The 25,290-nt window shown below is 38.0% G+C and overlaps 1 protein-coding gene across 5 annotated transcripts in view; it reads right to left on the reverse strand.

Annotated features, from left to right (window-relative positions):
• Window positions 1–25,290, reverse strand: part of KLHL3 (kelch like family member 3) — a 124,638-nt gene that overhangs the window by 95,135 nt on the left and 4,213 nt on the right. For 4 of the 5 annotated variants that reach the window (XM_081286816.1, XM_081286817.1, XM_081286819.1 and 1 more), the window contains exon 2: window positions 7,367–7,486. In XM_081286816.1, coding sequence (XP_081142942.1) covers window positions 7,367–7,486 — 120 coding nt within the window. Of the gene's footprint in view, window positions 1–4,294; window positions 4,403–7,366; window positions 7,487–25,290 lie in introns of those variants that run through there. The other variant, XM_081286818.1, reaches the window with a different exon arrangement.

The following is a 25,290-nucleotide window of genomic DNA, read 5'->3' on the forward strand; positions in this document are numbered from 1 at the left end:
ATCACTAACATACGGGATGAAAAAGGCAATATTACAACAGACGCTTCAGAAATACAGAAAACAATTAGAAATTATTTTGAAAACCTATATTCCAATAAGATAGAAGAAAGTGAAGACATCGATAAATTCCTTAAGTCATATGATTTGCCCAGACTGAGTCAGGAGGAAACTCACAACTTAAACAGACCAATATCGATAGATGAAATAGAAGAAGCAATCAAAAAACTTCCAACCAAGAAAAGCCCAGGACCGGATGGGTATACAGCGGAGTTCTACAAAACCTTTAAAGAAGAATTAATACCAATACTTTTCAAGTTATTTCAGGAAATAGAAAAAGAGGGAGCTCTTCCAAATTCATTCTATGAGGCCAACATCACCCTGATTCCGAAACCAGACAAAGACACCTCAAAGAAAGAAAACTACAGACCAATATCTCTAATGAACCTAGATGCAAAAATCCTCAATAAAATTCTGGCAAATCGGATACAAAGACATATCAAAAAAATTGTGCACCATGATCAAGTAGGATTCATCCCTGGGATGCAAGGATGGTTCAATATACGGAAATCAATAAATGTTATCCACCACATCAATAGGCTTAAAGATAAGAACCATATGATCATCTCGATAGACGCAGAAAAAGCATTTGACAAAGTACAGCATCCCTTTATGTTCAAAACATTAGAAAAACTAGGGATAACAGGAACTTACCTCGACATTGTAAAAGCTATCTATGCTAAGCCTCAGGCTAGCATCATTCTGAATGGAGAAAAATTGAAGGCATTCCCTCTAAAATCTGGAACAAGACAGGGATGCCCCCTATCACCACTTCTATTCAATATAGTTCTCGAAACACTGGCCAGAGCAATTAGACAGACGAAAGAAATTAAAGGCATAAAAATAGGAAAAGAAGAACTTAAATTATCACTATTTGCAGATGACATGATTCTATACCTAGAAGACCCAAAACGGTCTACAAAAAAACTACTAGAACTAATAAATGAATTCAGCAAAGTGGCAGGATATAAAATCAACACACATAAATCAAAGGCATTTCTGTATATCAGTGACAAAACTTCTGAAACGGAAATGAGGAAAAACACTCCATTCACAATAACCTCAAAAAAAATAAAATACTTGGGAATCAACCTAACAAAAGAGGTGAAAGACCTATACAATGAAAACTACAGATCCCTAAAGAAAGAAATTGAAGAGGAGCTTAGAAGATGGAAAAATATACCCTGTTCATGGATAGGCAGAACTAACATCATCAAAATGGCGATATTACCAAAAGTTCTCTATAGGTTCAATGCAATGCCAATCAAAATCCCAATGGCATTTCTTGTAGAAATAGATAAAGCAATCATGAAATTCATATGGAAAAATAAAAGACCCAGAATAGCAAAAACAATTCTAAGCAGGAAGTGTGAATCAGGTGGTATAGCGATACCAGATTTCAAACTATATTACAGAGCAATAGTAATAAAAACAGCATGGTACTGGTACCAGAACAGGCGGGTGGACCAATGGTACAGAATAGAGGACACAGAGACTAAACCACAAAGCTACAACTATCTTATATTTGATAAAGGAGCTAAAAACATGCAATGGAGAAAGGATAGCATCTTCAACAAATGGTGTTGGGAAAACTGGAAATCCATATGCAACAAAATGAAACTGAATCCCCTCCTCTCGCCATGCACAAAAGTCAACTCAAAGTGGATAAAGGAGCTAGATATCAAATCAGAGACTCTCCGTCTGATAGAAGAAAAAGTTGGCTCCGATCTACAGATTGTGGGGACGGGCTCAAAATTCCTTAATAGGACACCCATAGCACAAGAGTTAGTAACAAGAATCAACAAATGGGACTTTCTTAAACTGAAAAGTTTTTTCTCAGCAAGAGAAACAATAAGAGAGGTAAATAGGGAGCCTACATCCTGGGAACAAATTTTTACTCCTCACACTTCAGATAGAGCCCTAATATCCAGAGTATACAAAGAACTCAAAAAATTAGACAATAAGAAAACAAATAACCCAATTAACAAATGGGCCAAGGACCTGAACAGACACTTCTCAGAGGAGGACATACAATCAATCAACAAGTACATGAAAAAATGCTCACCATCTCTAGCAGTCAAGGAAATGCAAATCAAAACCACCCTAAGATACCACCTCACCCCAGTAAGATTGGCAGCCATGATGAAGTCAAACAACAACAAGTGTTGGCGAGGATGTGGGGAAAAGGGTACTCTTGTACACTGCTGGTGGGACTGCAAACGGGTGCGGCCAATTTGGAAAGCAGTATGGAGATTCCTGGGAAAGCTGGGAATGGAACCACCATTTGACCCAGCTATTGCCCTACTCGGACTATTTCCTGAAGACCTTAAAAGAGCACACTACAGGGATACTGCCACATCGATGTTCATAGCAGCACAATACACAATTGCTAGACTGTGGAATCAACCCAGATGCCCTTCAATAGATGAATGGATAAAAAAAAAATGTGGCATTTATACACCATGGAGTATTACGCAGCACTAAAAAATGACAAAATCACGGAATTTGCAGGGAAATGGATGGCACTAGAGCAGATTATGCTTAGTGAAGCTAGCCAATCCCTAAAAAACAAATACCAAATGTCTTCCTTGATATAATGAGAGCAACTAAGAACAGAACAGGGAGGATGAGCAGGAAGAAAAGATTAGCATTAAACAGAGACATGAGGCGGGAGGGAAAGGGAGAAAAAAAAGGGAAATCACATGGAAATGGAGGGAGACCCTCATTGCTATACAAAATTACATTTAAGAGTTTACGAGGGGAATGGGATAACAAACATGGAGGGAAATGAATTACAGTAGATGGGGTAGAGAGAGAAGATGGGAGGGGAGGGGAGGGGGGATAGTAGAGGATAGGAAAAGTAGCAGAATACAACAGTCACTATTATGGCAGTATGTAAAAATGTGATGTGTAACCGATGTGATTCTGCAATCTGTATTTGGGAAAAAATGGGAGTTCATAACCCAACTGATTCTAATTTATGAAATATGATTTGTCATGAGCTTTGTAAAGTTGTGAACATCCAATAAAAAAAAAAAAAGACTACATGTGGCATGATTCTAAAATAGGTCAATCTATAGAGACAGAAAGTAGACTAGTAATTGCCTGGAGCTAAAGTGGGAAAGGGATGAAGACAGGGGAAGAAATGGGAGTGGGTAACTACTAAAGTACACTGGGTTTCTGCGGGGGGGGGGGGGGGGGGGGCAACAAAAATATTCTAAAATTGACTATGGTTGTATAACACTGAAAATTCAAAGTGATTAAACTGTATATCTTAAATAGGTGAACTGTATGGCATGTTAATTCTATCTTTATAAAGCTGTCACTAAAAGAAAAACAGAAAGTAATGTGTTTAGATGGTTCGTTGCTGGCAATAAAGGCATAATGTCAGGGCATCCAAATTAAAAAAAAAAAAATGAGGACTGAGAACTGTTTCCAATGTTGAAATGAGAGGTTAAAATTGTGAAGGGGATAGTATGAAGCTAGTGGTAGAGCACATGCTTAATATGTGCCAAGACCCGGGTTCAATCCCCTGGCAAAGTGGGGGAGTGGGGAGGCCTGTTGAGTCGAAATAGGAAATACTGTGGGTTCTAAATACTAATTGGTTGCTTTGTCATTCCTGCTTCTTTCTTTTCAGGACCAGTCAGGGTATGTCATGCGAAAGGACCACATCTCCACTACTGGCTGGATGGTAAGTCAGGGGCCAAAGAGTCACTAGGACTCTGCTGCCAGAGGCACTGTGGTTTGACTAGAGCAGAGCAATTTAGTGCTAAAGGGAGAGAAAGCTGGGTGGTTACCATGCCAACAGCACTTTCTCTACCATGGCAGTAAAAAATAATAGGAAACTCGTGAATTGTGTGATTCATAAATTACAAAAAAAAAAAAAAGTGTGCTTGAGCTAATATAGCATAAAATTAAGAGAGGGGAATGTGAAAACAACACAAAAAATAACCCCAGATCCCTGGAATATCATATAACATTTCATTAGCTTAATCCTTCATGGCAAAATGCTTTAACCCAGTCCTTCTTCTAAACAAAGTATGCCCACCCTCTCTCCATTTCCCATTAAAGTCACCCAGATCAATCAAGTATCAATCCAGGTCCCCTTTCTGCCTGCTTCATCTATTTCACTACAGTTTTTAGAAGACTATCATTTAAATATCTTGGAATTTGATACAGCCTTTTGAACACCATGAGAACAAAAGCTCCATAGAGGGAAAGACTTCAGTTATCTTACCTACTGTCATATTCCGGCCACCTAGTAGAGTGTTTACCTCCTCCTCCTTCTCATCATCAGATAGCTGACACACAATATTCACTGTGTGCCAGGGCCTCACAGCAACATCTAAGGAACAGTTAGTATTATACTATAGACCATGGAAATTGGCAATTCTACTTCTAAGAATTAATTCCATAGAAATAACCGTGAATGTGCACAAATATTTAGCAATAGTAATAAATGTGCTGTCACTGTTCTAAGTACTTTATTCATTAATCCTCTTAACAACCCAGCAAGACTGGTACTATTATTAGCCTCCTTTTTCGGGTAACAAAAGTAAGACAAGGGAGATTAATTAACTTGCCCAGGGTTGCACAGTTAGTTAGCACTAGAGCCAAGATTTAAAACCAAAGTCTATGTGACCACTACATTATACTGCTACAAAGATAACCACTGAAGATATTTTTTATATATGGAATGGGGAAAACCTAGACATCCCACACCTGGGAACTGTTTTTGTTTTGTTTCGTTTTTTAATAAAGCAAAAAAAGAATATCATTCATTCAATGTTATAAAACAGTGACTATTTGACACAGTGCTACATGAATAAAAAAATCAGGTTTAGACATATTTTAAAGAGAAAATAGGGAGCTGAGATTGTGGCTCAGTGGTGCAGTGCTCACCTGGCATGCCCTGGGTTCAAACCTCAGCACCACATAAATGTAAAATAAAGATACTGTGTCTACCTAAAACTAAAAAAAAAATATATAAAAAAAGAGAAAATATTCTCCAAAGTATTAACAATGGTTACCACTAATATTAAAACTATAAGTGACTTTTTATTCATCTGTATTTTCTAAATGTTCTGCAGTAAATACATTCCTTTTATAAAAATTAATTAATTAATTAATTTTAAAAAGTGAAATTCATGCCTAAATTTGAATTAAAAATTTCCTAGGCAAATACATACAGACTGTGGTCCATTTGATCAATCAAAAAGAAGAAAAACAGATTATTTACTTAAATTTCAGCAGAGGACTATGTTTCATGTTTAGATCAGCATTTTCCAAACAAATTTCACAATATACTCAGTCTTTACCTAACACTCAATTATGTGTGGGAAATGTTCAAACAAGTATATTGCACATGCCTAAATACATTACGCACCTCAGAGAGGTGTAGTAAATAGCCTTTTTCAAACTCATTTGGGTATGGGTCTCTTTTATCCCACAGAGCATCCTGAGGAAACAAACACTACTCAGAACAAACTATGGCAAATGTTGAATAACACAAAAGAGAAGCAGCGCAGAACTGTGGGAGATTAAATCCAAGTCAAGCCCTACTCTTGGGGAAAGATACAAATGCTAGTAACTTGTAACAAAAGCAGAGAGGACATAGGATGACTTTTTTTTTTTTTAAGCTGCTGAAGAAAATGAAATGATGCTAGTAATGGGAAGTGGGGATAGGAAGAATCCTCTATGCACATCTATTCCCTCAGCTCTCCCTTTCAATGGTCACCAGAGTTGGCTGCACTAGGCAAAATAAGGCCCGATGAGAGAATTAGACTCTTAAGTAGATTCTTAAATCAGACAAAGGACACAAGTCATACCCAAAAAAACTAAGTTGGGATTCAAATAGTGTCTAGAGAACAACACACAAAGTCTATAGTGACAAGAGACCAAGTCCATAGACAAGAACATCAGCTCTGCCCTATGGCTAAGACAGCTAGGGGCAAAGCTTCCAAGAAATCTGGCAGGAGGCCTAATAAAAACTGAGCAGTAGAGCATAAGAAAAATTTAATTAAACTTGTTTTTTAATGCCAAAGACTAGGCTGTGCAAAAAGAAGAAATGAAGAAACAAACATAGAATCAAACTTTTAAAAGTAGCTCATGCCCCACTCAACAGACACTTCTTTGGCTATATGCCATTTCTCAGGCTAGAAGGTTTCTCCCTACCCCCAATATCCTTCATGTCTTTAACTCTGACTCAATCTTCCACATTCAGTTCAAGCATCATCTCTCTTTAAGAAGTATTCTCCGAAGTTAGTCAACATACTTGTTTCTTCTACATTATTTAAGAAACAAATTATTGCATACCTACCACCTGTCAGACACCTATTGTATTCCTCCTTCATAAGACCCAGTCACACTATAGAAAGATGATTTTTATTAACCTATTTACATTTCTGATTTGTTTTTCCACCCACCCATCCCAAGGCCTAGGCAGTACCTTTGGGCATCTTTGGTTAAAAAAAAAAAAAAAAAAACGAAAGAAAAAAAATCAAATCTTTTATGACGTACCAAGTGCTAGAGATCAAAATTACTCAGAAGTTGTCCCTGCCCGCTGGGAGCTCAAGAGCTACAAAGAAAAAAGGTGGTAAACAATTTCACTTTATAATACAATAAAGAATCCAGTAAATAAAGGTGGGCAAAGGAAGCTGCCGAGCTCTTTGGTAAGGAAGATTGCATGTGCAGAATTCATAAAGAAAAATATGTTCAGTGCCCTAAACCTGTATTACAACAAGCTTGTCACACAAACACACACTGGCCTTCCCAACAGCCTGCAGACCCTCACCATTTAGTTCTATGAGGATGAGTACATTTGTGTGTCATTTCTTTCTTTACAGAGTCAAACTGCATTTAGGGAACTAGGTATTCTTCCATTCATGTAGCTGTCCTGCCAAGCTAAGCTCAACCCGAGGCATGAAAGAGAGGCGAAAAGAAAATATATAACATCTACAATCTTTAGTTTGCAATTGTGTGTAGGTGTCACAGTTCTATTATTGGTTTTTAAGCAGCTGGTTCAGTGGAAATCAAGTTTAGGAACAGACCTGCTTTAACTACAAAGGAATTTTCCCCTGTGATTAATCACTAAAATGATAGGTGTTAAATAAATATAAAGGAAAGAGATTTTCTGGCAAAGTTGTCCTGTCTCAGAATTTGAAAAGGGGAAGGAAGCCAAATGACTGAGAGTGGGTGGGGAAGAGTCATAATTCACTAGGTGCTGGCTTTCTGACTTCTGTTCTTGGTCCCTGATAAAGCTTCCCTGCAAGTTCCTTCTGAAAGGGCACAGGCAAGATAGGAAAAGTACCTCCGAAGCTCATTCATAACCTTGAAGGCCTTTCCCATGTGGGCTGGATTGACAGTGACTGTCCTCTGGTTCTTCTCATCATCCCCAGCCTGTATCTGTGGCTGGGAGTTTGGCTTGACACTGTAAACAGGAAGGAAGAGGGAGGGGAAAGAGAACACATTAGTAAACCCATTCATGGAACTGCCATAAGTCTGCATATTTGCCCACCCACCAGGGACATCTCTATCAGGCTATTCTCCTCATCACAGACCAACAGAAAAGGAAATACACTGTCCAGCATTTCTGCAGGATCTTACATTACAAAGTGCATTCCAATGAAAAAATGCACCCACTATTATGGCTAGACAAGGTTTTAGGAAAGGAAAAAGATTAGAAAAACAAGAACAAGGTATAGCAGCACCAATACAAATAGATCAAGGAACAGACAGACATGGGTTGGATTTTCACAAAGGGCCACTGAGACAATAAAAATTACATGGAAATCAGAAAGACCAGTATGGGTTCCTCAGTGGCCCTTGACTAAAGAAAAGATACAAGTAGCCCATGATCTGGTCAAACAACAATTAGCGGAAGGACATATACAACCTTCTGTAACTCCCCATAATACTCCCATTTTTGTCATCAAAAAGAAATCTGGTAAATGGAGATTATTACAAGATTTAAGAGCCATTAATAATGAAATGGTCATTATGGGACCTGCTCAATCGGGGATTCCTCAATTGTCTGCTTTGCCAAAAACTTGGTATGTTTTAGTTATAGATATTAAAGATTGTTTTTTTTCAATTCTAATTCATCCAGAGGATAGTCCACGTTTTGCATTTACTATCCCTGCACTGAATCATGAAGGTCCTGATCAGAGATATGAATGGAAAGTACTCCCTCAAGGGATGGCTAACAGCCCAACTATGTGTCAAATTTATGTTAACAAAGTAATCCAGCCACTTAGAAATCAAAATCCTGAACTACAAATATTTCACTATATGGATGATGTATTATTAGCACACAAAGCTAAAAACACATTGCTAGAATGTTATGCCACACTTACAAACTTATTAAAAAATTATAATCTAGAGATAGCAATAGATAAAGTACAATTAAATTTTCCAATTAATTATTTAGGAGTTCTATTATCCTCAACCATGGTCCGTCCACCAAAAATTCAAATATGAGTAGATCAACTCAAATCACTTAATGACTTTCAAAAGTTATTAGGAGACATAAATTGGATAAGGCCTTATCTAGGTATACCAACAGGAGAGTTGGGACCTTTATTTGATATCCTAAAAGGTCCATCAGATCCAAATTCACCCCGAATGTTAACGCCTGAAGCAAGAAAGGCATTAAAAATCATTGAAACATATATGGAAAATATGCATTTGGATAGAATTGATATAAGTTTGCCTTTATTATTTATTGTACTACCAACAAAAAATATTCCTACAGGAGTATTTTGACAAGAAGGTCCATTATTATGGATACATTTATCTTATTCTCCTAACAATATTCTTACTAGGTATCCTGAGGCTGTAGGACAATTAATACTCAAAGGAATAAAAACAGCAAAGGGAGTATTTGGAATTTCTCCCAATAAAATTATTACTCCATATACTATGAATCAAATTGATGAATTAGCTAATGAGTTAAATACTTGGGCAATAATCATGTGCAAATCTAATGTTTCATTTGATAACCACTTACCATCTAATCCTTTATTGTCTTTTTGGTCATTGCATCCTGTAATTTTTCCAAAAATGACAAGAAAAACACCTATCATGAATGCTCCAAATATATTCACTGATGGGTCAAATAATGGTACAGCAGCAATAGTTACACCTAATCAAACTTTTACATTTTTAGTACCCAAACAATAAGCTCAAAAGGTAGAGCTTAATGCAGTATTACAAGCTTTTATGATGTTTAAAGATTCTGTATTTAATTTATTTTCTGATAGTCAGTATATAGTTAATGCTATAGTATCCCTTGAAGATGCTGGTAGGATTTCCCCTTCTTCTACTGTTTTCTCTTTGTTTTCCACTATACAAAGTTTAATCTGGGACAGAAAAGATCCATTCTTTATAGGACAATCAGGGCACATACAGGATTGCCTGGAGCCCTTAGTTTGGGCAATGATTTAGCAGATAAAACTACACATGACATACATATTTTCTCTACACTAGAAGAAGCTATAAATTTTCATAAAAGGTTCCATGTCAATGCTAATACTTTACAAAAGCGTTTTAAAATAACTAAGGAACAAGCTAGACAAATAATAAAACAATGTCAAAATTGTGTGACCTTTTTACCACAAGTTAATCTTGGAGTCAATCCTAGAGGATTGATACCTAACCATATTTGGCAGATGGGCGTCACACATTTGCCAGAATTTGGAAAATTAAAATATTTGCATGTTACAGTTGATACTTCTTCTGGATTTTTGATGGGCTCCCTTTATGCTGGAGAAAAAACTAAAGATGTTATAGCTCATTGCTTACAAAATTTTGCCACTGTGGGCATTCCAAAACAGTTAAAAACAGATAATGCCCCTGGTTATACTTCTACCTCTTTTAAACAATTTTGCTCATCATTTGGCATTACTCATATAACAGGAATCCCATACAATCCACAGGGACAAGGCATAGTTGAAAGAGCTCATCAAACTATTAAAATGTACTTATTAAAGCAAAAAGACGGAATTGGGAAGGGGTATATATTCCCCAAAGATAAACTTAAAATAACCCTTTTTACTCTAAACTTTTTAAATTTGGATTCATCAGGACTTAGTGCTGTGGAAAGGCATATGTGTCCAAAAAATGTACATAAGCCCAAGGTACTTTGGAAAGATATTCTAACAGGACAATGGAAAGGTCCTGACCCAGTAATTGTCTGGAGTCGGGGGTCTGTTTGTGTGTTTCCACAGGAAGAACAGCAGCCGATTTGGATTCCGGAGAGATTAACTAAAGTCCTGACCCAGTGATTGTCTGGAGTCGGGGGCCTGTTTGTGTGTTTCCACAGGGAGAACAGCAGCCGATTTGGATTCCAGAGAGATTAACTAAAGCGATTTCTACAGACCAAAAAGAAGATGATTTGGCTCAAATCCATAACAGCTGATATCCAAAACTCCAATTTGGCTATCCTTACATCTGCAACAGAACCAGGATGCTTTTTTCAATATCTATTTTATTATTGCCCTTTCCCATATCATGAAGTTCTATTTTGTTTTTTGAGCTCATACAGACCTAAGTTAATGTTTTGCTGAACAGTTCTATTTTTTTTTTTTTTGACTACAGAGTTTTTAAACATTGCAATGGAGATTTCACCTGTAAAAAGTTATAAGGCCTTTACTATTATGTTATGTGTTGTATGTATTATGTGTGCACACTTGTGTTTTGTGTTATATGTTTGAATGTACGTATGTCCATATATCATATATGATGAGTGCTCATGAAAAAATGGATCCAAATATTTTTTTTATTCACATGATTTAAATGGTTTAATTTAAATTGGGTAAATAACTATTAAGAATTGTTTTAATATGTAAACAAAAAAGAAGGTTAACAGATCTGTTTGTTTACTTTCACCTTTCCTTTTCATTATATTTAATAATTGTCACCTTTCCTTTTCATTATATTTAATAATTCTCTTCAAGATAATGTAAATTGTTAAAAAAATTGTTTTCTTTTAGTGCCTTCTGGAATGTTACATAATTTTTTCTTTAGCCATAATGGCCAGAATTCCTATCTTCATCCCAGTGCCAGTGAAGACAATGTAAATTGTTAAGAAAATTGTTTTCTTTTAGTACCTTCTGGAATGTTACATAATTTTTTCTTTAGCCATTATTGCCAGAATTCCTATCTTCATCCCAGTGCCGGTGAAGACAAAGATAAAACTAATCTACAGTTTCTGCAATAGCCATCACTGAAGTGCTTGCAGAACTTGCCTAAACTATGTGTCACTTGTATGCATTGTGAACTCACTTGTATGCATTGTGAACTATCTGTTGGTGCAGCGACTTGTGGTAGTGTTGGGGTATTTTTGCTGATGATGTCATCGGTGGTACAATTTTTCCAACAAGAGCCATCAATTGGCTTGGTGTATCTTCCTCCCTTCTGCTTGTCATGACAAAGACCTCTCCACAGGTGTGGCTGTATACTGGACCAGTAGTCAATGATGTGTAAGATCCAATTACAATGGTACCAACCTAAGACAGGAGGCTGACGCCCTGAGGTCAGCTCATCTGAAGACGGGTAAGGACCATATGTAGTACTGGACAACCTAAGGCAGGCACGGTCCCCAAGCCACATGCTTGTTGTTTAAACAGAGAGGGGGAGATGTTGAGAGCCACAGCCAAAGGGGCCCCAGCAAACTTCCAGCTGCCAGCTGATGATTGGCTCACAGCGGCCCCAGCAACATCTAGCTGATTGGCTCCTCTGCGGTGACGTTCATTGGGCTGTTTCCCTGCCCTTCAGACTGCCAGCTGATGATTGGCTCACAGCAGCCCCAGTAACCTCTAGCTGATTGGCTCCTCCACGGAGCTGCTCATTGGGGGACTTCTTTGGCTCTGCCCATGCAACCCAGCCAATCGGCCTCAAGAGCAGGAGGATTGTGGGAGGTGGTGAGGCTTGAGTGGGTGAGAGGCTTGTGGGAAGCCGGTGGTGGCAGTTGGGCTCTGAGAGTTTTTTCCTGAGGAGCTGTTTTGTTTGGCTTGTGTGGTTCTAAAAATAAAGTTAGTTTCTTTTGACAAGTGGCTCCTGAATTGTGCCCAGCCAGACTGTGGCAGTCAGGTTCTAGCTCTGCTTCTTCCACAAATTCGGAGTGTCTTGGTGAAAGATCCTCATGCTGTCCCTAACTCCCTTCCCAAACTGGAGGGAGACTAAGCACTCTATCACTACCACACTGGAATATTTGTTAATTAATACTTTAATTAACAAATTAATATTAATTGAATATCTTAATGCAGACAGAATGAGGATGTAGCTCAATGGTAGAATGCTTGCCTAGCTTGCAGGAGGTTCTGGGTTCAACTCCCAGTATTGCAAAAGACAAAAAAAAAAGGGTACAAGTATTAAAATATTTAATATTTTATTAAATATTAAAATATTTAATGGAGGCAACTATGTGTCAAGTTCCATATTTAAGTTTAAGGAAAGCAAACAAATAAAGCACAGTATCTGCTGTCCCAAAACCATTCAAACAGCCAAGTCCAATGGAGCAGAAAGCCAAGTAAACATTCAAACATCACATTTTAAGTATCATGATCCAATTGAGAAACTATTCTGGTGATGCCAGATTGAGAGAAAATTTCTAAAAGAAAAGATTCGAAGGAAGAGCAGAAATTAGCCAGGTAAAAAGGAAGTCAGACAGGAAATAGTATGCATAAAGACCTAAAGGAGAAAAGGAGCAAAGTGTGTTCAAAGTATAGGCAGTTCAGTAAAACTAGAGAGCACAGGAAGAGTATCAAGAAGACTGGGGAGTTTGGATCTCTTTCCAAAACGATGAGAAGACATCAAAGTGTTTCAGAGAAGTGGGAAACAGGAACAGATGAACGAACTTGTGCTTTAGAAATATCACATTGGCTATGGTATGGAGAATAGTGGCACAATAGTTTAAGTTTCTAAGAAACCATAATCCTATAGAGAGACAAGGGACTATAATTGATGTGAAAAGAAAGGACATCTGGATAGGCTAACTGAGCAAGTGAGCAGGTAGGGACCAGCAAGACTCACCCATAATCTCAACACCCTCTCTCTACTGAAAGCAAGAGACAAAACACTCAAATCCCTATGGGAAACCAGATAACTACCCAACTATCTTGAATTATCTGTTAACTTCATGGGGTAGGATGGCGGGGTAGAGGTTGGAAGAACCACCAAAAGAATGGGCAAGGAAAGGATATTCTCTCCAAACAGGTGAAATTATTTGGCTCCAAGGCCCCAGACTTACCTTGGAGCTATGTTTCAACCAAGCTAAGCTTTATTTTGCTAGTACGAAAACAGAACCTCCTCGGCTTGTATAGATTTGGGGACCCACAGTTTATGCCAACTCTAGGACACTGTAGCCTCCTTTGACTTGCCCTAGCGGACCTCTGTCCGTCCTTACTCCCTGTCCTTGCCAAATGGCTAGAGAAAGGAACTGTTATAATTAAGAGAATGTTCCAGTAGCCTACACAGATCTCATACTGAGATTCAACTATAAGCAGCATATCAAACCACAGCTTGTCTGACCATAACAGACTCCTCCTCTGGCTTCCATCCCTACATCAGTTCAGCATGTAAATATAAGCCATAGATATCTGAACTAGGAACTGTTTGGATTCTGGGTACAAGGAAATTAGCTGAGCAGAGGAAGATAAATATTGAGAGATATACAAGAAAGATTACCACCTGCTTATGCAGGTAAGGAAAATCTCAAGCCAGAAAATGTGATCAGAGAGGAAGCACCCAGCAAAGATGAAAAACTTCATATTAAAAAATCCTACACACCTAATTTATTTTAGAGTTAGTGTCCTTCCTTATTCCAAAGCCAGAAAGATAATTAATTTGTTTCTACTAAAAGTTGAACATTTGCCCTTGATATTTAAGCCCTAATTTCATGTGATATTCTTTTATATGTCATGAGGTGAAACAAAAATCCAATTTTTCCCATAAGCTCCATTAACTGATACTTATTTTTCCCCCACTCATCTGTAATGCCACCTTGGGTCACAAATTAAAGTTCCAAATAGACAGGGATCTAACCTATTCCACTGGTCACTTTGTGTCTCTGGACCAGTACCACTTTTTTCTTTTTTTCTGTAGCTTCATAATAAGGCCTGATATCTCATAAGGCAAGTCCCAAATGCTATTATTATTATTAGGAAATCTCTTGTCTATTATAGTTTCTTCACTCATTCATACAAATTTTAGCATGAGCTTATCTAGTTCCATGAAAAACCCTGATGTGGTTCTGATAGGAACTACACTGAATTTGTAGATCAGTTTGGACAGAACCAACACCTTTCTTATAGTATGCCTTCCTATCCACAAACATGGGATATCTATTTACTAGACTCCCTTAAATGTCACCCAAATTTTATTTTTTCTATAGAATGACTTTACACATTTGATTAGAATTATTCTCAAGTATGTTATAGTTTTTAACAAAATTGTCTTTTTAAAGATATATTTTCTGATTGTCATAGTTCATAAAATACAATCAAATTATGCAAATTGATCTTATATATCCAGCTACCTTACCAAATGAGCCTATTATTCCTAACAATTTGACCACAGATTCAATCAGGAAAATCAGATTATTTGCATATCATGCCAGAGTTTTTTCCCCCTATATTCCAATTCTTACAGGTCTCATTTCTTCCTTTTTTCTTTTGGTACTGGGGATTGAACTCAGGGGCATTCGACCACGGAGCTACATCCCCGGTCCTATTTTGTATTTTATTTAAAGACAGGGTCTCACTGAGTTGCTTAACGCCTAGCTTTTGCTGAGGCTGCCTTTGAACTCACGATCCTCTTGCCTCAGCCTCTGGAGCCACTGGGATTACAGGTGTGTACCACCACGCCCAGCCCTTTCATTTTGAAAGAAATTTTGCACTGACTATCGATGTCCACACAATGTCAAATAGAAAAGGTGATAGTATTCTTGCAATATTCATGATTTTAAAGATGCCTGTTGTGTTTTCCCACTATATATGTTTGTTACATGATTTTTATATATGCTCCTTATCATATTAAGAAAATCCCCTTCTACTTTTAGTAAAGATTTTTTTAAATAACAACAATATACTGGATTTTACCCAATGGTTTTATTTATCTAATAAGATAATGATGTGAGTTTTTTTTCCTTTAATCTTTCAATGTGTTACAACAAATACTTTCTAATACTAAACCATACTTGCATTCATGGCATAAATATTCACTACAAATATTGTCTCCAAACTAGAGAGAGACTTAAAAGCAAAGATGAATAAACAAAATTTGGTATGGATCAAGGAACCACTGAAAGGTTTTGACAGGAAATGAACAAGATTAGAATTCTGAAAATATTAACTCCACTTTACAAATGTGGAAGAGGTGTAGAGCAAGTAGGGCCACTTTGGAAGTACTGAGAATAATCTCCACTGTGGTTAATGAACAGGAAAGCTCATTATTCCTTTTTTTGCTCTTTGTACTTTCCAGCCTTCCAGAATGGTCCAATAACAGTATAAATCCCCATTAATACAATGTTGTATTTACCAACATTGCTAAACATTGATTGCCTATTGTCAGAGGATTAAAGTCCAATAAAATGCAATTCACACTATGGCCTCCCTGCAAAAGCAGTGTCTTGCTGATGACCATAGGGTTGCCCAGGCAAAGGACATCAGTTTCCCCAATCCATCCAAACTCGTTTCCACCCTTGATGCAAAAGGACATCAGAAGGAACCCAAGGCCTTTTTCTTCCCCTGCTCTACAACTCTGTGAAGACACAGGAAGGCTGAAGAGTTCTGGCTCCCTGGTTTCTAGAAGGTATAAGTTTCTTGGCAACTCATTGACCTTCAAGAGGAACACAATGTTAAAGAGAGTGTCTGAGGGATCTGAGAAGTTAAGACTCTCATACAAGATAATACAAACATCCTCAAACTATTTCCTCCACAGCTTACACCTCCACACACACTCACACCAGCAATAGAGTAGATGCACACGTACATAAATGTGTGTGTGCGCACGCACACACACACACACACACACACACCTCAGCCTAGGACATGCCCAGAAACAAGAGTTGCTAGATTCTACATTTCTTCCCCAACCTTTTCTCCCTCAACTCATAGCAGATCTTGACTTAGTTGCAATAGATTGTCCATCATCTATCAAGGCCCAATCCCCAGCATTCTCAGTTCTTGATCCCAAATAAGCAGGTAGATCCACTCTCATCCCTGCAAAACACAGACCACACTGAGTTATATTACCAACCTCTTGTCCAAGTCCAAGACCTTGGACTTTACTTTCCCTCTACTCACATTCATGAAATTCTCTGGGAAGACTCAGCCACAAGATGCTTTATGACAAAAAAGTATTTATCAGTAAACATCCTTGCTACAAACACATAGTGGTTGAATTCTCCAAAGCAAACACTAACTCCAGCCCCATTAAAATCACACCAGCCTCCAAGAATCTCCATCTAGATCAACTGAGGTGATTTAGTCTTTAGCATCTCATGATCTGACAAGAGGTATGCTACCTACAAAATTCCCTCCATATCAATTTATCTATGCTCCTCTCAAGACTTGAAGCTCTGGTTGCTGAACCTACACCCCGATGTCCAAAGTTCCAGAAACATTCTAGTTAAACATAGTTAGCATTCAAATTTGTCGTCAGTCATAGATGTAGTGAGAAAGTATGGACCAGGAAAACTCCTCACTCCTTCCTATAGAAATATAAAGAAATGATCATCTAAGCCATTTTCTAGACAAGCTACAGCAGAATCAGAACATACCAAACTAGTCAACTTTGTAAAACTACTAAGTATCTGGCTGAATAATTTAATCAATTCCACACAATGACCTGTTCCTCAAAAACATACTCGTTTGAACTAACACTGGTGCAATGGTGAACTCACTTAAGTGAATTATTCCCCTAGCCCAACTGGTAAAAAGGCCAACAACCTATCAACAGCCCACAGAAAGAGAGTGTGGAAAGGGGGTTCAGATAATCTCCCAATCTCTCAAATACCTATTGACCCCATTTAGGAAATCATATATGTGAGATGGTCAAGACTCATAGCCATAAGGATAGACAAAGCTGGCCCTGGACCTTTCTTCCTGGGCTTTCTGCTTCTTTTCTTTCCAGGCTTAGACAACTATAGTGGCTTCCCACCTGCTCTTCCCCATTCCAGATGCCCTCTCTTCAAGTGCTTCCTGCACACCATTGCCAAATGGATCTTCTAAAAGGCCACTGGGATCATGTCTTTCAGATTCTCACTGTCCATAGATCTCTTCACAGTGGGCATGAGGATTATGTGCTGGAGGTTCCATCAGAACTATTTGTTTTAAATATCAGTGTCTATGTAAGATTTCCTTCAAAAGGACTCTACAAATAAAAAGCTGAAAATTCATCAGCCTGCAGGATAAAGTCACAATTCCTGCATACTATGCAAGGCCCCCTAAAACAGAACTGCACATCAGCTTTGCCTTACTTACTCAAATATTTACTAAGAATCTATTATGTATCAAGCAGACAAACAATCCATTGCAAAAATATTTCCTTGATCTCCCTGTGTCATAACCTAAACACCTGTTCTCCAAGGAACAGTTAAGCCTTGCCTCCTCTAGGATGCCTTATGAACACTTCAGTCTGAAGTGATCTCTTCCTTCCCTAAATTCTTAATAGTATTTCTGGTCTATAACTCAACTAGCATACAGAATACTGCCCTGTGTTTGATTCCTTTTTCATGGTACAAATCTCACCACTTATTTCCCTCACAATAGATTCAACATACCTGGAGGGCGAGGACCATGTGTGTGAGGACTCTTTGTACAACTCAGCCTGCCTGGCATAGGGCCACACAAACAGTGGACCCTCATTACATTTTTGTCATCAATGAGTTCTGACCTGAAAGCCCTTCACTTGAATAGATAGTGTGACCCAACCACTGCCAACAATTAAATACAGTTGGCCTTCAGAACTAAACTATAAATATACATAAAATACTGATTATAAAAGTTAAAAATAAAAATACATAAGTTCTAAAATATACATATGTAAGGTCTAAATATCAGTGCCCTTCTCATAACAAACCCACCTTCCCTATCCTCTAAATTTCATATACACATACCCAATGTCTTACTTAACTTCACTTAGAGGTTAGATAAGTAACTCATACATATCCAAAATTGATGTTCTTTGCCATTTCCTTCAAACCATCCAAAATCAATGTTCCCCACCCTCTCTCAAGCCAATTCTTTCTTCTCTATTCTTGATCTCAGAGGCATAACCAACTACCAATCCACCATCCAAGACAGAAACCAGGCTGTTATCCTTGGTAGTTCTTTCTTATACATGTCCCTCACAAACAGCCACCAATCCTATCAGTCTTATGTCTTTTCTGTACCCCATTCCCTTTTCACAGTCACTAACACCACAACCACAGTACAGGCTAGTATGATCTCTTGCCTGGATCAATTCAGTAACCTCCTCTCAAAACCCAGAAGGATCTTTCCAGAATGCCGATATGGTTGAGGCATTTTTTTTTTTTAAAGAGAGAGTGATAGAGGGAGAGAGTGAGAGAGAATTTTTAATATTTATTTTTTAGTTATCGGCGGACACAACATCTTTGTTGGTATGTGGTGCTGAGGATCGAACCCGGGCCGCACGCATGCCAGACGAGCGCGCTACCGCTTGAGCCATATCCCCAGCCCCAATTTTTTAGTTCTCGGCGGACACAACATCTTTGTTGGTATGTGGTGCTAAGGATCGAACCTGGGCCACACGCATGCCAGGCGAGCGTGCTACCGCTGAGCCACATCCCCAGCCCTGGTTGAGGCATTTTTATGTGAAGTATCTTGCTGATCTCTCATTACCTTCAGAATGAATCTGGCAAGATACTAACTAAAAAACAACTACTAAGTAAATAGCAGAAAGATCAATGGAGTGGAAAGAAGAGAACAGGGGTTGGGAGGAAGAGAAATGCAAGTACTGGGGATTGAATTAGAACAAATTCGATTCCATGTTACTATAATCATGTCAAAATAAATTCTAGAGTCATGTATGACTAAAAAGAACCAATCAAAAAAATTTTAAATAAATGAATCTGAGAAAATAATCCTATCACTGCCTTGGGAATGTCTCCTTACTGCAGTACTAAAATGCTTAAAATTACCTAAATATGCTAGGTTCTTCTGCCTGAAGTTTTGTATGCCTAGAGAACGTTCTATCCCCACCTTTCCTTCCCTGGATCTAGTTAGTTCCTACCAGTCCCTCAAACCTCCTCCTGGAAGCCTTCCCTATCATCCTCCTCCACCCACGAGATTCGTTTCCCTTCTTCTGTGTTCCCACAGTACTCTGTGCTTCCCTCTATTGTACTGAAAACACCTCTTACTTGTCTCTCTCCCCCTCACAGTGTGTGCTGGTAAATGTTTAACAGTTGGTTAGGGGAAAGGGATCTCTGATTTATAACATTTGTCAACTTCCATGGTATAAATAATCCCACTATGGCAGACTCCAAATGATGTCACTGAACATGGGATTTGGAAAGAGATGTGTGTTGCTGCCAAATGAATATATAATATTGCTTACGTAAGATATGACAGACATTCTCTCAAAGGTATAACATTGAAATAAATAGGAAGTAATGAGTTGTGAGTATTTATTATATTTGTTTCTAATATAATTTGTTACATAATTTGATTTTTAATAATGGCTATATTTAATAGCAGTTACAAAATTCCTGAAAATTCCATAACCCTTTGCCAAGTTTAACTCTGAGACTCTGGGTTCCATGAGAACTAGGATGGTGTCTTAGTTCCCTGTATTCTTAGCATGGAGCACATGATAGGTACTCAATAATGACTATGGAGTAAATTAATAGATGGATAAGTAAATGAGGTATAACTACTGACTACTGCATCTTTCCTCATTTCTCCTCATTAGATAATTATGACTTTTTCTCCCTCAACTTCCCTCACCATAGTGGGGGGCAGATTATATAATCCAGTTCCCTGCAATTGTGATACAAAACCAGGAGGAAGTGAGGAGATAGGAAGCCAGCACTGACTAAAGAGGAGAACAGAAAAGAATTTTGGCTTACTATATATCAGTTGTTAGGCTCTTTTTTTTTCCTCCCTGAGGAAAATCCAGGCAATGAGTGAAAATGACACTAAAAATCAAGCCAGATAGACAGGGGACTGAAGATTCTCCAAGCAGGCTGACAGGCTGACTATGCAGGTGACTAGGGGATCTAACAAATGAGGAGCTCCAGAGCATCTAGAGTGAGAGAATATGGGGAGGGGAGGAAAGAAGAATCTGAGAAATTCTGAAAAAGGCTATAGATTATTTTCCTATGAAAGTCTTTAAGAGATGCAAACAAAGTTTGGAAATCATGGGCTGACAGTGGCCCAGAACATTATATTCAAGCTAGAGATGAGACAGAGTAAAGAAGGCAGAATGGTGCTGAACTAAATTAAGACTGCTAGATACATTAGAATTCCTCAATAGGTGCTGGGGTTGTGGTGGGGCTCAGTGGTAGAGTGCTTGCCTAGCATGTGTGAGGCACTGGGTTCGATCCACAGCACCACACAAAAATAAATAAAGTATTATGTCTATCTACGACTTAAAAAAAAAACTCTCAGCAAAGAAAGGGTGCTTTAGAAAGGAATAATCAAAAACTAACAATCATGGGCTGGGGATGGGGGCTCAGTGGTAGCACACTTGACTGACATGTGTGAGGCAGTGGGTTCAATTCTCAGCACCACATATAAATATATAAAATAAAGATCTATCAAAATATATAAAAAAAACTAACAATCAGGGCTGGGGATGTGGCTCGGTGGTAGAATGCTTGCCTAGCATGTAGGAAGCACTGGGTTTGATTCTCAGCACCACATAAAAATAAATGAATAAAATATAGGTCTATCAACATTTTAAAAATATTTTTTAAAAAATTAAGAATCAGAAAACCTTAGGTCCAGCCCATCTCTCACTATCTAGGAAGAAAGGTGATTTAATCATGGGATATCAGCTTTTCATTCAGCCTCAGATGAGATCCTATTTGTGGAACTTAAAGCCTAAAAATACTCAAATGGCATAACTCAGGTCCATAACCCAGTTTTTAGCCAATTGGGCTTCCCCAACCGTTCTCCTTTAGAGAGAAGTGTGGTAGCAGGCCCTCAGGAATATGACACCAGTAATAGTTTTCACTAAAAATTAGTAAATGGACATGCTGACTGTCATACTTCAGGTTCTCATGATGTCATCAGCATGACTCTGCTTCTTCAGGTTTGGACAGCAATGGGACACTATCAAAACAAGATATATGAGGGCTGGGGATGTGGCTCAAGCGGTAACACGCTCGCCTGGCATGCGCAGGGCGCTGGGTTCGATCCTCAGCACCACATAAAAATACAATAAAAAAGATGTGTCCACCAAAAACTGAAAAATAAATATTAAAAAATTATCTCTCTCTCTTCTCTCTCTCTTTAAAAAAAAAAAAAAGATATATGAAAAACTCAAAAAACTTAACACCAAAAAAAACAAACAACCCAATCAATAAATGGGCAAAGGAACTGAACAGACACTTTACACAAAAAGAAATACTACTGGTCAACAAATATATGAAAAGAATGTTCAATATCACTTGCAATTAGAGAAATGTAAATTAAAACTACACTAATATTTCATCTCATTCTAGTCAGAATGGTAATTATCAAGTTACAAGTAATAATAAATGTTGGTGAGGATGTGGGGAAAAAGGCACACTCATCCACTGCTGGTGGGACTGCAAATTGGTGTAACTACACTAGAAAGCAGTATGGATATTCCCCAGAAAACTTGAAATGGAACCACCATTTGAAATAGTTATCCTACTCTTTGACATATATCCAAAGGACTTAAAATCAGCATACTAAAGTGATGCAGCCATGTCAATGTTTATAGCAGCTCAATTCACAATAGCTAAGCTATGGAACCAACCTAGATGCCCTTCAATAGATGAATGAATAAAGAAAATGTGGTATATATACAAAATGGAATATTACTCAGCCACAAAGAACACCACAACTATGACATTTGCTGGTAAATGGATGGAACTGGAGACAATCATGCTAAATGAAATAAGCCAATCCCAAAAAACCAAAGGCTGAATGTTCTCTCTGATATATGGGTGCTAACACACAATAAGTGGGGAGAGAAGAATAGAAGTTCATTAGATTAGACAAAGGTGAATGAAGGGAAGGGATGGGAACTGGGGATAGAAAAAGATAGAGTGAATCAGACATAACTTTCCTGTGTTCACATATGAATGCATGGCCAGTGTAACTCAACATCATGTACAACCACAAGAATGGGAAGTTAGACTACATGTCAAAATACACTCTATATTACTATAAGTCAAAATACACTCTATTGTCACGTGTATCTAAAAAGAACAAATTTTAAAATTAACAACAAAATGGCCTGGGGTTGTGGCTCAGTGGTAGAGTGCTCACCTAGTATGTGTGAGACCCTGGGTTTGATCCTCACCACCACATAAAAATCAAGAAATAAAATAGAGGTATCATGTCCAACTATAACTAAAAAATAATTATTAAAAAAATTAACAAAAAATAGAATTCCTGAATCCATGGAACTCTAGGAAACCTGTATTTCTATAAGTATCCTAGCCCTAGCTGGGAACAATGGAACACGCCTGTAATCCCAGAGTCTAGGGAGGCTGAGACAGGAGGATTCTAAGTTCAAAGCCAGCCTTCGCAACAGCAGCGGTGGTGTGGTGCTAAGCAACTCAGTGAGACCCAGTCTCTAAATAGAATACAAAACAGGGCTAGGGATGTGGCTCAATGGTTGAGTGCCCCTGAGTTCAATCCCTGGTACCACCCACACACTCGGCAAAAAAAAGTATCCTAACCCTAAAGTTCAAGACCAAAGTGATCAAATTTAAATTTCAGCTTCTTGGTTAATGAAGGACCTGGCAGCAGGATCCAGGACTGGATGAGCAGTCTTGCCATCAGGAAATACCATTTATGCAGATGCTACCACAGAGCCCCATACCTGTCATAATCTTTCAGCAGAGATACCCTGGTTCTGCATTAGCCTGACGCTATGAAATACAAGCCCACATGGATACAGAAGACTTGTATCAGTAAGTTACAGTTCCCAGGTAACTGTTAATCACAGTAGTGGACAATATATTAAAGTACTTTACCTCCATTTTCTCATTTTATCTTTAGAACAATCCTATGAGGTAGTTGTTATGATCTCCTGAAGCACTGACATAAAGTTTGTCTAAAAGTCCCATATAACTAGAAAATAAAGAACTGACATTCAAACCCATGTCTACCTGACCCCAAGGCCTAAGCTCTTAATAACAATGTTCACTGACTTAGGATAAAGCCCATAGACCATCAGGCCAAGGGGAATGCAATCCCTTGTGTCTCACTCCTGGAGTTCCTTCCTGTGTGGCCAAAATAGGCCAAATTAAAAAAAAAAAATTAAAAATCTTCTGGGACCTATGATAGAGCCCTATTTTACTCAACTGATTGTGAGTAATTACAGAGTGTACTGAAGCCAATCAATGTTATCAACTACTTTGAACTTAGAATTTCCATACTTGGGGCTTCACACAAACCAATATGATTCATGAAAGCTGACCAGCAACTGCTGCCCTTCCTATAATGTCCTCTTTCATAAACAAGCTCACAAACAGGTATGTGACTAATCACATTCCTAAAGGCCCTGTTCATGACTGCTTTCTTCAAAACTAAGAGAAAGCCAGGCATGGTGGCACACTTCTGTAGTAATCCCAGAGACTCAAGAGGATAAAACAGGAGGATTGCAGGTTGGAAGACAGGATGAGCAAATTAGCAAGACCCCAAATCAAAATAAAAATGAAAAGGACTATGAAACACTAGCAAAACACTTGAGTTTAGACAGAAAGAACTAAACAAGAGAGAGAGACTAAATAAAAATATCCCTCGTTTATGTGATATCTTGGAAGCCAAGTTTTTTTGGCTTGAATGGGAAAGGTGAGCTCTCATATAGAAAATACAAAATATATTTTCACAAGTTAAAAAGAAACATCCAGGAACATTGTGCTGAGAATCTGAAAATTCTCATCAATTATGAAAAGCTACAGATTTCTAACCTGAGAGCCACTGAACTTATTTAACAAGAAAAAAATAATCTAAGGACAAAGTATGTTTGAGTTATTTTTTATATAGTTTATTAATGGTCTATTCATTTTAACTTAGTTTTAGGGTTTATCTAGATATTGAAAAAAAATTAGGTCAATTCTATAACAGCAAATTTCATAAGGTAGAGCACTTGCTTTAGAAAACGTACACAAAATTTCTTGTCTGGGTCTGTCCTAACAATCTAAAACTTAGCAAGAAAAATTCTCAACAGCCAACAGATTTCTTGTTTTTACAGTTGAAAACCGTATTTTACAAAAAAAGTATTTTCAAAATGGAAAATTTGGTTCCGATTATCATTGAAATGTACAGACATCTGCTTCAGAAAGCAGTCATGCCCAAAAATTTCTACAAAAGTTTCTACTTGTGACTTTCAAAAGTGGGAGGGGTAAAAAGACATTAAGTGACTTGCCAGTGGGAATAGAAATAGTTGCTCAACACTTGCTCTTCCCTGGGTCTTGCCAGAGTTCTACAGGCATTGCAGAACTCAGCATTTAGGGAGCACTGACTTTCAAAGTCATGTCTCCTCCAAATATATTATTTATTTTGTTTTTCTTGGATCAAGGATAAATAGACAAGGACCTTGTTCAGCTCAGAAGCTCCCTGTGGTCCAGGGGTAGGCTCTCCCTGGTAGGAACCAGCCATGAAGAACTGTCCTCTGAGGACACCTGATAAAAATTCATGGCACAAGCCTGGGTACATGGTGCCACTATCAAGTTGGAGCATCACAATGCTTCCGATGAAGAAAATGAGCACAATTTTAAGAAAAATGGACAACTGATTTCCTCTTCAAATTGCTTCTTCCAAAACTTGTGGTTCTCTGAAACTCTTACAGGTCTTTCAGAGTCTGTCCCTAAAACTGTGCAGGTATGTGAGTGGTAAAATACATTTAACATAAAATTTACAAATCATTTTTCACTATATAATAGCATTAATTACATTTACATTGTCATAAAACCATTACCACTATTCAACTCTAAAACTTTTTCATCTTTCCAAAGTGAAACACCATACCCATTAAACAATACCCATTCCTCCCCTTCTTCAGTCT

This window comes from Spermophilus citellus (genome assembly GCF_964194105.1).
Source record: "Spermophilus citellus genome assembly, chromosome: 1".
Taxonomy (NCBI): domain Eukaryota; kingdom Metazoa; phylum Chordata; class Mammalia; order Rodentia; family Sciuridae; genus Spermophilus; species Spermophilus citellus.